This window comes from Hyperoodon ampullatus (genome assembly GCF_949752795.1).
Source record: "Hyperoodon ampullatus genome assembly, chromosome: 4".
NCBI lineage: Eukaryota > Metazoa > Chordata > Mammalia > Artiodactyla > Ziphiidae > Hyperoodon > Hyperoodon ampullatus.
In genome coordinates, this window is record NC_136917.1 from 35,834,323 (window position 1) to 35,848,098 (window position 13,776).

Below are 13,776 nucleotides of genomic sequence, written 5' to 3' on the forward strand. Positions count from 1 at the left end.
AATGAAATTGAGTTATTTGTAGTGCAGTGGGTGGACCTAGAGTCTGTCATACACAGTGAAGTAAGTCATAAAGAGAAAAACAAATACTGTATGCTAACACATATATATGGGATCTAAAAAAAAAATGGTTCTGAAGAACCTAGAAGCAGGAGAGGAATAATGACACAGACGTAGAGAATGGACTTGAGGACACAGGGAGGGGGAAGGGTAAGCTGGGACGAAGTGAGAGAGTACCATTGACATATATACACTACCAAATGTAAAATATATAGCTAGTGGGAAGCAGCTGCATAGCACAGGGAGATCAGCTCAGTGCTCTGTGATGACCTAGAGGGGTGGGATAGGAAGGATGGGAGGGAGGCTCAAGAGGGTGGGGATATAGGGATATATGTATGCATATGTCCCCATATCCCTGATTCACTTTGGTGTACAACAGAAACTAACACAGTATTGTGAAGCAATTATACTCCAATAAAGATCTATTTTAAAAAAAATTCTTGTTTCCCAGCAGGCTCTGCGGTGTAAGAGCTAAAGATGTCGGAAAGTGATGTTAGGGGTAAACAGGTCTTGTAGCCTTGGCAGCGGCTGAGGCTGGTGAGCAGGGCTCCGGCTGCCACCCACCAGAGAGAGGAGCTGCCTACCGCCGTTAACCTGGGTTACAGGCACCGCTGCTGCGGGGTGGACAGCCATGGCCAAGGACATCCTGGGTGAAGCAGGGCCACACTTTGATGAGCTGAACAAGCTGTGGGTGTTGGACCCAGAGGTTACCCAGCAGACCATAGAGCTCAAGGAAGAGTGCAAGGACTTTGTGGACAAAATTGGCCAGTTTCATAAAATAGTTGGTGGTTTAATTGAGCTTGTTGACCAACTTGCAAAAACAGCAGAAAATGAGAAGATGAAGGCCATTGGTGCTCAGAACTTGCTCAAATCTATAGCAAAACAGAGAGAAAAAAAAACAAAAAAACAGAGAGAAGTCCAACAGCAGCAACTCCAGGCACTAATAGCAGAAAAGAAAATGCAGCTTGGAAGGTATCAGGTTGAGTATGAAGCTTTGTGTAAAGTAGAAGCAGAACAAAATGAATTTATTGACCAATTTTCTTTTCAGAAATGAACTGAAAATTTCATTTTCTAGCAGAAGGGCAAAAAAAGAAAAAAAAAAAAAAAACTACAACCCCCAAACCAAAAAGACCTCTGTACCATTCCAGTGACTTGACTAATGACCCAAGTGTGTCGTGTGAGATGGTGTGTGAGGAATGCAGCATCTCTGAAGGCAACAAAACAAATCTGGGGGAGCTTGTTTCAGATGTCAGTGCCTATCTGCAGGCGAACACCCAGTGGCCACTGTGGTCCAGGTTCTCACCTCTTTTTTTTTTTTTTTGCGGTACGCGGGCCTCTCACTGCTGTGGCCTCTCCCGTTGCGGAGCACAGGCTCCAGACACGCAGGCTCAGCGGCCATGGCTCACGGGCCCAGCTGCTCCGCAGCACGTGGGATCTTCCCAGACCGGGGCACGAACCTGCGTCCCCTACATCGGCAGGCAGACTCCCAACCACTGCGCCACCAGGGAAGCCCTCAGGTTCTCACCTCTTGCATTCTCAGTCTGAGCTGAGCAGCCTGTAAACTTTTTTTTTTTTTTTTGGTAAATTCACAAAGCTTTTGAAGGAAAAGCAATAAATTATTATTTTCAAAAAAAAGACATTTCTAATGGCACTGGTTGTATGAATGAATCAGGATAATCTTATTTCTGTAAGATGTGTTCACCACTCTGCTGCATATTACACACTCCCTATGGAAATGTGTAAAATATGTCAAGACTGCTCGTTGCATGAATGAATCCGTATCGTGTTTTTGTGTGGAGCAGTGTGTTTCCCACTCTGTACTGCATGTTATACACTCTCCCAAGTCCTAGCCCAAGCCCAAGGCTGAATTTAAATCCAACAACAAACACCAACATGAATACAAACATGAACAGGTACACAAACCAGACCCAACTCCAACACTGAATCATGACCTTATTCCTGCCCTAATCCTCGCCCTAACTATAACATTTACCCCAAATTATAACCCTAAATCTGACTTTATCCTTATCCAACCCCAACCTCGACCCTCATTCTATAGGTCTTAAATTTTTATCTTGACCCTAACCCTCAAAAGTTGACCTTGATTTTAACCTTAATATTGTCATTGAAATTGAGCCTTGCCTGATTATCATGGTACTTTCAGACCCGTATTCTGTCTCTACTATATGACCTTTTCTATCACTGACTTTTTTTTTTTTTTTTTTTTTGGCTGCATCGGGTCTTATTTGCAGCACACAGGATCTTCGTTGTGGCATGTGGGATCACTTCTCTCTAGTTGTGGTGCATGGGCTCAATAGTTGCCCCATGGCATGTGGGATCTTAGTTCCCTGACCAGGGGTCAAACCCATGTCCCCTGCATTGGAAGGTGGATTCTTAACCACTAGACCACCAGGGAAGTCCCTCTATCACTGACTTTTAATTTGACCATGACCTTAATCTCCTATATCTGTGGGGTTGTTTTGGACCATGAACTTTACCTTGATCTTGAACTTGAATCTTACTTTTACATTGACCCTGAGAGTCGAAATACTGCCATTGACTCTTTCTTAATGGAAATTTGTCCTGACCTTGGTGTTTTGATCTTGACCTTGAAGGTGACCTTGACCTTTTTCAGGTGCATATCATGTGTGAAACTTTCTCTCTAACCTTATTCCTTACTGACCAATAATTTGATCTTGATTTTTACCTTGAAGTTGACACTGACCATTTTTAATCTGTTCTGTCCTTTCACTTCTTGTTTTTCTATTACAAATTGATTATTTCGAACCTTGCATTTGAATCTTGACATCTCCTTTGACCTCACTTTGTCCATATCCTTTGTCCTTTAACTTGATCTTCACACTGATTCACAATATATTCCAACCTTGATTATCATCCTATCAGTTTACACCACTGAAATACAATTTGAACTTGACCTGTCCTTTAATACAACCTTTAATTTACCTAAAGGTGACTATTACCTTACCTTGAACTAGAGTTTGCACCAATTACCCTATATCCTGTCCTTGTCTATCTCCCTGACATTTCTATCATTGATGGATAATTGGACCCTGATCTTGACCTTGGCTTAACTTTGAATATTACCTTTAAAATCTTGAACTTGATTCCAAACAAATCCTGTCCTTGTCTATCATCCTGTCCATTTAATCTCTAACTGAAAATTTGAACTTGACCATGATTTCTTTTTAATTATTATTATTTAGTTTATTTTTGGCTGCATTGGGTCTTCGTTGCTGCGCGTGGGCTTTCTCTGGTTGCGGCGAGCGGGGGCTACGCTTTGTTGCGGTGTGCAGGCTTCTCATTGTGGTGGCTTCTCTTGTTGTGGTGTATGGGCTCTAGGTGCACAGGCTTCAGTAGTTGTGGCACGTGGGCTCAGTAGTTGTAGCTCGCGGGCTCTAGAGCGCAGGCTCAGTAGTTATGGCGCACGGGCTTAGTTGCTCCATGGCATGTGGGATCTTCCTGGACCAGGGCTTGAACCTGTGTCCCCTGCATTGGCAGGTGGATTCTTAACCACTGCGCCACCAGGGAAGCCATTGACCATGATTTTTACTTTTTCCTTTACCTTCATTTTCATATTGACCCTTCATTAGAACATTTTCTACCCCTAATTTTGATTCTATCATCCTGCCCATCTTCACCATCAACTGACAATATAATCTTGACCTTGAATTTGAACTTGATCTTGAACTTGATCTCACACTTGGTGTGACCAACTGCAGACCTTGAACCTTTTTAGAAGAATATCTAAGAATAAGAATAAGAATATCACCATGACCATTTCTTTCATTGATTGGGGATTTGACCTTGATCTTGGCATTAACATAATTTTGAACTTGATAGAGATCCTTGTCTCCTGCTATGGTTCAAATATTTGTGTCCCCTCGAAATTCATATGTTGAAATCCTAATGCCCATTTTATGTGTATTAGGATGTGGGACCTTTGGGAGATAATTATGTCAGGAGGGCAGAGCCCTAATGAATGAGATTAATGCCCTTATAAAAGAGGCCCGAGGGAATTCCCTGGCAGTCCAGTGGTTAGGACTCAGCACTTCCACTGCAGGGGGCACAAGTTCAATCCTGGTCAGGGAACTAAGATCCACAAACTGCGTGTCACAGCCAAAAAAAAAAAAAAAAAAAAGAGGCCTGAGAGAGCTCCCTCACCCCTTCCACCATGTGAGGATACAAGAATTCTGCAACAGGGAAGAGGGTTCTCACCAGAACCCAACCATAGCACCCTTATCTTGGATTTCTGGTGCCCAAATAAATGTTGTTTATAAGCCACGCTGTCTGTGGTATTTTGTTATGGCAGCCTGAACAGACTAAGACATATCCCTATCTTCCTGATAGTCTTCTTAATGACTGATAATTTGAATTCTCTTGAACTTCACCTTCACCTTTCCTTGACCTTGACCTTTTCAGACTAATATCCTATATCAGACTATATTTTCATATCTCTAACACTATTTGAACCAGGCTTAGATTTTTACCTTGACCTTGACCCTTTTCAGGCCCATACCCTGTCCTTATCATGACAACTTTCTGTATCACTGAATGATTATTTTACTTTGACCTTAACCTTCACCTTTATATTGACTGATACAGACCAACTCCTGTCCTTCACAATCTTCAATGTTCATTTCTACCCCAACTGAAAACTTAAACTTGAATTTGACACTGAATATGAACTTGACCTGGCATTGTTCTTGACCTTTATCTATTCCAGTTTTGTGCTCTATTCCTATCATCCTGGCATTCTCTACGACTAATAATTTTCCTTTGACCTCAACTTAATACCTTTAACTTTACCTTGACCCTTATTTTAAACAAATCCTGTCCCCTATCTACTGTACTGATCCTCTCTATCACTAACTTTTAATATGACCTTGATTTTGGCTTTGTATGATACTGAACTTCACCATGGCCTAATTTTGACCTTCACCCTTTTCAGAACCATAGTCTCTGTAGAAATATTATCCTCCCCATTTCTAATAATGACTGAGAATTTGACCTTGATCTTGTTGTTGACTTGACTTTGAAATTGACATAATCTTGAACTTGATATAAACACTAGTTGAATATATCGTGTCTCTGTCTTCCTGAATTACTCTGTGACCAATAATTTGACCTTGGCCTGACATTGTGACCTGTGAACTTGACTTTGCCCCTTTTCACCCATGTTCCTCTTTTCACCTATGTCCTGTCCCTTACAATTATCTTGATCTTCTCTATTACTGACCAATAATTTGTCCTTGGCTTAAACCTCAACCTTGCTCTTGCCCTTGCCCTTTCCCTCGAACTTGATCTGGACTTGACCTTGACTCTTCTCAGACCCATATCCTGTATCCTGACAATTTTTATTACTGATTATGTGACCTTGCTCTGGGCTATTACATTGACTCTGTTTCAGATCAAACCCTGCCATTGACCATCATCAATGTATATTTCTATCACTAATAATTTGACCCTGACCTTGACCTTTTAAAGACCCATATATTGTCCTTGACTACCATCCTCATAATTTCTATCACTGCCTAAAATTTTTACTTCAGTTGAGTTTGGCCTTGAACATCACCTTGAATTTGACCTCAGGACACGTGGACAGATGAAAGCCAGCACATGTGCAATTCAAGCAGGAGTCATCTTGGATGGTGCAAAGTCTATAGCCCATTATTCTGAATAGCCAAAGATTAGCATGTCACCACCATTCTGGTGGCCCAATCTGGCTGCCAGGTCAGAAAATGCACCCCTACCCACATCAGTATGCAATATCTACACCACAGGCTGACTTCCTGGAACTTCAACCTGGCCACTGGGACCCGCAACAGTCTCATCACTGAGACCTAGAACCCTGTGGGCCATCTGGTCGCCTCCTTATATGGAATGGCAGGAAGGCCTGGATCCCCATGTGCCCCACTCCAGACCCAGGCAAGGAGGGTACAGTCCAGGCCTTCAGAAGAGGACTTGGAAACATTTTCAGGAAGCTCATCAGATGACCCAATCCCATACATCCTACTCCTGGTCTCCTGGGACAGTCTTTGCTAGTGGGAGGGTCCCCCACATGCCAATCAACCCACCTGCACTATCCCAGGTAATACCTGAACAGTGACAGTGGCCTCCCTCCCCTATCTGTAAGTAAATATGTGGTGAATGTTTTCCCCTGCCACATTGGGCACAGCAGAACAACCCTGCCATCATTGCCAGCCTCCTGAAAAAAAAAAGTACCACAAACTGTGTGGCTTAAAAGAACAGAACTTTATTCTTTCACAGTTCTGGAGGCCAGAAGTCTGAAACCAAGCTGTCAACAGGGCTGTGCTCCCTACACAGGCTCCGAGGGAAAATCCTTTCTTGTTTCTTCCAGCTTCTGGTATTCACTGGCATTCCTTGGCTTGTGGCTGCATCACTCTGCCTCCATCTTTACATGGCCTAATCCTCTTCTCTTCTCTGTATATCTCTAATACTTGTCATTGGATTTAGGGCCTACCCTAAATCCAAGGTGATCTCATCTCAAGATCCTTGTGTTAATTACATCTGCAAAGACCCTTTTCCCAAATAAGGTCACATTCACAGGTTCCAGGGATTAGGACTTGGACATATCTCTTAGTGGAAGTACGGGGAGAGCACCATTCAGCCCATTACAGGGTGCTTGGCAAAGTAATATATCCGTTAAACCATGCCAGTTTACCTGATCAGCAAGCACATGTGTGAGGCAGAAGGGGACAGGGGAGTTTGAATGCTGTCAATGGTTAAAAGAAAAAAATTACACACTTTATTCCAGTAGAATTTGTAGAAACTAGCTCACAGTCACATTCTGAGGAGTAACGCCTTATTTCAAGTTAAGCACATGAAGATCAAGGCATTTTTTGTGGAAATGTGCTAAGTTAAACAGTGCTCTCCAAACAAAGTTCTTCTTTCAGGTTAGAGCAAATCACAGTGCAGCTAAGCAATACTGAAACAAGCTCAGAGTCACATAGTGCAAAAAAAAAAAATATTGTGTTATTTCAGTTTAGAATAAATGAAGAAGAATCAATGCATTATTCGAGAAAATGTGCTGTATTAGACTTCTCTAGAGAAAGAAAACCAGTAAGATGTATGCATGTAAAGATAGATCCATACCTATCTACATAGATGATACATACATACATACATACATACATACATACATACAGAGAGAGAGAGAGAGAGAGATTGACTGATGTTGAGGTATTGGTTCACATGATTGTGGAGGTTGACAGGTACAAAATCTGCAGGGCAGTCTGGCAGGCAGAAGACTCAGGGAAGAGTTGATGTTGTAGCTTGAGTCCAAAGGCAGTCTGGAGACAGAATTCCTTCTTCCCTGGGGGAGGTCAGTCTTTTTTCTCTTAAGTCCTTTAACTGATTGGATATGGCCCACTCACATTATGGAGGATAGTCTACTTTACTTGAAGTCTACTGATCTAAATGTTAATTACATCTAAAAAAATATCTTCACAGCAACGTCTAAACTAGTGTTTGACCAAATATCTAGGTACCGTAGCCTAGCCAGGTTGACCTATGAAATTATGCATCACACATGCTCTGAGTTATAAAGAGCTCACAAAACTAAAATATTATTTTGACTTAGAGACTTTGAACAAATGAAGATGAACCAATGTATTATTTGTGAAAAGGAAGAGTCACCCAATCATGCAAAACTAACATCAAATTAGAACAAATGAAAATGACCGTAATTGTAATTGTGAAAATGAACATGCAGCCACACTCAGAGGGTCATGGAGAAGTCGCCTGGGCACAGCTGCAGTCCTATATGGACGCTGATAGTCAAAGGAGCCACCAAAAAATATTTCTAAGTCCCCCTCCAGTAGCAGCAACCAGCACAGGCCAGCCTGTGATAAACTGGGAAGGTGCCCTGGGCTTAGTGGCAGTGCAGGTGGGGCCCAATTGCTGGATAGGCTTCCCCCAAATTTTTCTAAATCTCCCACTGGAGGCTAGGACTGGCCCAGGTTATGCAAGAAAGCCTAAGAAGGGGTCCCAGGCCTGGCCATAGTCTTGCATGGGGCCTGAATATGTGGAGAATCTCCCAGAAAGTTTTTTAAAGAGGGAAACTGGTGAAGGGCATTCTGGGTTCATCCCCAGCCCTGTGTCAGACAAAAATTTTTCTAGGTCACCCTCCCTGGGAGGCTCTAGGAGGGTATCCTGGGTCTGCCCACAGCTGAAACTAAGGACAATTATCATTCATAATAGCCAAAAGATGAAAACATCCCAACTGTCCATCAACTAATGAATGGAAAAACTAAATGCAGTCCATCCATACAATGGAATATTATTCAGCCATAAAAAGGAATGAAGTACTGATTCATACTACAATGTAAGTGAGCCTTGAAATCATTACACTAAGCAGTGATGGTTGCACACATCTATGAATGTACTAAAACCATCGATTCGTCACTTTAAATGGGGAATTGTACAGTATGTGAAATATGTCTTAATAAAGCTGTCATTGAAAAACAAGTTGGGTTTTCCAGTTTCTGCATGTAAGTTTGGAAGTCACCACTCTGTTCTAACAAATAAAAAGATAAACAGACCGAAACATCAACAACTCTTCTAGGATCTGGAAGGACAAACCACTGCCCCCAAGACTGGGGAGACAAACAGGTGAATACAGGGAGTCACAGCTTATCAGAGCAGAGACTCATCAGCAGAAACTGCTGCAGGAACCAGTGCCAAAATAGGAAAACCTGAACTGTAACTGATGAGTTGCTGGAGGCTCAGTGTGGACAAGTGTGACAATTTAAAACTCCAAGGAGACCCAGTCATAGAGGAGCCTCCACAATTTTTTGAGATTCACTTCCAGAAGCTTGACAGAAAAGATCAGAAAAATCTCCTGTGCTTCTGGAAGCGAGAAGGGAAAAGGAACCATTTGATAAATGCCAGAGCACTCTGTTCTTCTTCACAAAGCCTGCCATCAGGGGAAACTAGTTGACCAGAGCCTAACCTGCTGGGTTATTAGCAGTCTAACTGACCTGGGGAAAGGGAAATACCCAGCTCCAGTCAGCTCTAGCCATTGTCTCTCACCTAAGGGAGTTCACAGTCTAGAGGCTCAGGCTCACTAAAACACTGAGACCTACTCTCAGCTCCATAATATACTTCCCCATCCCCCCACATCTCACCACCACATGACTAAAGCCCTATTTACCGTAGTCCCTTTTACCCAGTACATTATGTCTGGCTAAGAAAAAATTACAAGAGGGACTTCCCTGGTGGTCCAGTCGTTAAGACTCTGTGCTTCCACTGCAGGGGGTGCGGGTTTGATCTCTGTTCCGGGAACAAAGATCCCTCACGCCGCGTGGGCGCAGCCAAGAAAAAAAGAAAAGAAAAGAAAAAATTACAAGCTATACTAAGAAGCAAAAAACACAATTGGAAGAGACAGAGCAAGTATCAGAACCAGACATGACAGGAATGTGGGAATTGTCAGACCAGGAATTTAAAACAGCCATGATAAATGCAGTAAGGGCTTTGATAGATAAAATAGTGTGGACAAAGAATGTCGCCTGCCATTTCAGTAAACAAAGGATGCTGAGGCCATCAAGGCTTCAGCCTCTGCAGCCATCTCCAACTGTGGGATTCAGGATGGAGAAAAACAGGATACTGGCCATAGATAGTTAAGGTGGCCATAGATAGTTAATTATTCAAAGGAATAATTTCAATAATCCCAGATTCTTGTACCTTCCCATATACAAAAGCACTAAATTCATTAACTTGAAATGTCTGCTTTTCTTTAATTAACAGTAATCTTTTTTAAATTAATAGACTTTATTTTTTTAGAGAGGTGTTGGATTTACAGAAACAAGAGTAATCTTTTGATGTTCTGACTACATGGGATTTTTTTTTTGGCAAAAACTCCTACGTATCCTGGCTCCTCCTTACCTCTTCAGAACAGTCCCTCAGAGCTTTCTGAAAGGCTGTCTCCTGGGCTTAAGTCCTTAGTATGTCTGCTGAACGAAACATAATTCTCAACTTTTAGGTTGTGCATTTTTTTTCAGTCGACAACAGCATGCAAGATGGTCAATGCAAGAAGAGAGATGGAAATACTAAGATAGAACCAAAGATAAGTGCTAGAGGTTGTTAACCTAAACAAAGAGGTAAACTGAGGCAAGTTCCAAAAGATGAGTTTATTCAGGAATAGTTAGAGGAATTGCAATTCAGGACAAGCAAACTGTAGCAAGCTACAGGGAAGTCCATTCAGGGTTTGGGGCAGGCTGTATTTATGGGCAGGGAATGTAAAGAGAGGACAGTTCAGTTAGTCAGTTAAAATAAAAACCAGAGGGCTTCCCTTCCCTGGTGGTGCAGTGGTTGAGAGTCCGCCTGCCGATGCAGGGGACACGGGTTCGTGCCCCGGTCCGGGAAGATCCCACATGCCGCGGAGTGGCTGGGCCCGTGAGCCATGGCCACTGAGCCTGCGCATCCGGAGCCTGTGCTCTGCCACGGGAGAGGCCACAACAGTGAGAGGCCCACATAACACACACAAAAAAATAAAAAAATAAATAAAAATAAAAACCAGAGACCACCAGCCTTAGGAAAATTTCCTAAGCAGACAAAATTGATCCAGTCACACAAACAAAGCTCAATTCAGCCCACTTTGTGAGATCAACCGTGACATCTCCTGGGTTATCTCCCATTCACGCCTCTGACAAAACTTTCCAAAGTCAAAATGAGACAACCTCTGATCAATCCTACATCATCTGAGAAAATTCCAATGCTATCATTTTCTGTAAATCAGGAATTTTACTGGAAATCAGTCTCTTAGTCCTTAAGTTTTGTCTTCCTGAGGGCACGTGTGTGAGATTCTCCACTTTATATCCTCTGGTTCTATTTTAGATTGAAAGTCTTTCTCAAGATCAAAAACAATGTAACAGGGCTTCTCTGGTGGCGCAGTGGTTAAGAATCCACCTGCCAATGCAGGGGACACGGGTTTGAGCCCTGGTCCGGGAAGATCCCACATGCCGTGGAGCAACTAAGCCCGTGTGCCACAGCTACTGATCCTGCGCTCTAGAGCCCGCGAGCCACTGCTACTGAGCCCGTGCGCCACAACTACTGAGCCTGTGCTCTAGAACCCGTGCTCCACAACAAGAGAAGCCACCGCAATGAGAAGCCCGTACACCACAACAAAGAGTAGCCCCTGCTTGCCACAATTAGAGAAAGCTGGCGCACAGCAATGAAGAACCAACGCAGCCAAAAATAAATAAAAAGAAAAAAAGCAGAAAAGGAGAATTTTCTCTCATACAAGGTAACTTATCCACTGCCTAGGCTATCAGCAGATTTCTCAGTAGAAACCTTGCAAGCCAGGATAAAACGGGATGATACATTCAAAGCACTGAAAGAAAAACACTGCCACCAAGAATATTTTGCCCAGAAAAGTTGTCCTTCAAAAATGAAAGCTAAATAAAGACTTCCCCAAACAAAGAAAAGCTGAAGGATTTCAGAACACTAAACCTTTCTAACCAAAAGTTCTGAAATGAGTTCTTCAAGCTGAAACAAAAGGATGCTAATTAGTAATATAAAAACATACGAAAATGTAGAATACAACAGTAAAGGTAAGTATGTAGTCATATTCAGAATACTCTAAAACTGTAATGTGATGGTGTGTCAACCACTTAACCCTAATACGAAGGTTAAAGAAAAAAAGTACTAAGAAATAGCTAGCTACTGCTACAATAAGTTATTAATGGATACACAATATAAAGAGATGTAAATTGTGACACCAAAAACATAAAATGGAGGAGAGTAAAGGGTAGATTTTTTGTTTGTGATCAAAGTTAAGTTGTTATCAGCTTAAAATAGACTGTTACATAAGATGTTTCAAGGAAGCCACAGGGTAAACATAAAACAAAACCTATAGTAAATACACACAAGATAAAGAGAAGGGAATCAAGGCACACCAGTACAGAAAATCATCAATTCACAAAGGAAAACAGCAATAGAGGGGAAAAACTACAAATAGCCAGAAAACAATTATTAAGACAGCATTATTCTATGGTCTGCCATAGCTTGCATTTCCTGAATTGCAATTCCAATGGCTATTCCCAAATAAACTTGCTTTTGTTTGTTAAAAAAAAAATGGCATGAGTAAGGCCATATTGATGGCATCACCTATCAATAATTACTTTAAATACGAATGGATTAAATTCTCCAATCAAAAGACATAGAGTGGTAGTATGAATTAAAAAGAAAAGATTCAAACTATATGCTTCCTACAAGAGACTCACTTTAGCTTTAAGAACACACATAGGCCCAAAGTGAAGGGATGAGACAAGATATTCCATGCAAATGGAGACCAAAAGTGAGTAGGGGTAGCTACACTTATATCAGACAAAATAGCCTTTAAGTCAAATAATGTAACAAGAGACAAAGAAGGCCATTATATAATGATAAAGGGGTCAATTTATCAAGAGGATATAACACCTGTAAATATATATGCACCCAACATTGGAACACCTAAATATTAAATATTAAGTAAATATTAAATGTTTAACAAATATTAAAACAAATACTAACAGATCTGAAGGAAAAAATAGACAACAATTCAATAACAGTAGGGGACTTCAATACCCCCACTTTCACAACGGACAGATCATCCAGACAGAAGATCAATAAGGAAACACTGGACTCTGTGATATTGTGTTTTATAATAAGAAATGTAAATTTGGCCTTTGTCTTATTTCTGGCACAGAGCTCCTAAAATCCTTGGAATTTTCTAAGTTGTAAGAGCCATAAAGGTGTGTTAATATTCATAAAGAAACCCATTCAACCACACCTGAGTCTGTTAATGAGGTGACTTCTCGACCATACCTAAGGATGAGGGATGGTTGCCAGGGGAACCAACCATGTTATTGGAGAGCTGGAACTTTCAGTCCCATCCTCCTTGACCTCCAGGGAAGGGAGAGGAGCTGGAAGTTGAATTGATCACCAACAGCCAATGATTTAATGAATCATTCCCATGTAATGAAGCCTCCATCAAAACCCAAAAGGGCGGGTTTGGAGAGCTTCCAGGTTGATGAACATTTGGAAGTGCTGAGAGAGTGGCAAACTGGGAGAGGGCACGGAAGCTCCAAGCCCTTTCCCCATAACTTACCTATGCATCTCTTCCATCTGGCTGTTCTTTAGTTATATCCTTTTATAATAAGCTGGTAATCTACGAATTTAAATGTTTCTCTGAGTTCTGTGAGCCACCCTAGAAAATTAACTGAACCTAAGGAGGGGAATCATAGGAACCTCTGATCTATAGCTGATCAATCAGAAGCACAGGTAACAAACTAGACTTTTGATTGGCATTTGAAGTGGGAGGTGGGCAGTCTTATAAGACCAAGCCCTTATCCTGTGGGATCTGATGCTATCTCCAGGTAGATAGTGTCAGAACTGAGTTGAATTGTAGTATACACAGCTGGTGTCAGAGAAACACTTGGTGTTGGGGAAAAAACCTGCACATCAAAATTGGTTGCATAATCATGACTTGAATTATATTTTAGGCCAAATAGACCTAAAAGACATATACAGTACTTTCCATGCAACAGCAGAATACACATTCTTCTCAAACCCTCATGAAACATTCTCCAGGATAGATCATATGTTACACCACAAAACAAATCTTAGCAAATTTTAGAAGAGTGAAATCACACCAAGTATCATTTCTGACCACAATGATATGAAAGTAGAAATCGATAG

At 41.6% G+C, this 13,776-nt stretch overlaps 1 protein-coding gene across 1 annotated transcript; it reads left to right on the forward strand.

Moving 5' to 3' along the window:
• Positions 1 to 688: 688 nt before the first annotated feature.
• On the forward strand, positions 689 to 1,111 carry LOC307052474 (intraflagellar transport protein 20 homolog; the record flags this gene model as incomplete). The annotated part of the gene is made up of 1 exon (XM_079703399.1): positions 689 to 1,111. One exon carries the CDS (start codon positions 689 to 691, stop codon positions 1,109 to 1,111), a length of 423 nt encoding a protein of 140 aa, XP_079559525.1.
• Between the last annotated feature and the right edge of the window lie 12,665 nt (positions 1,112 to 13,776).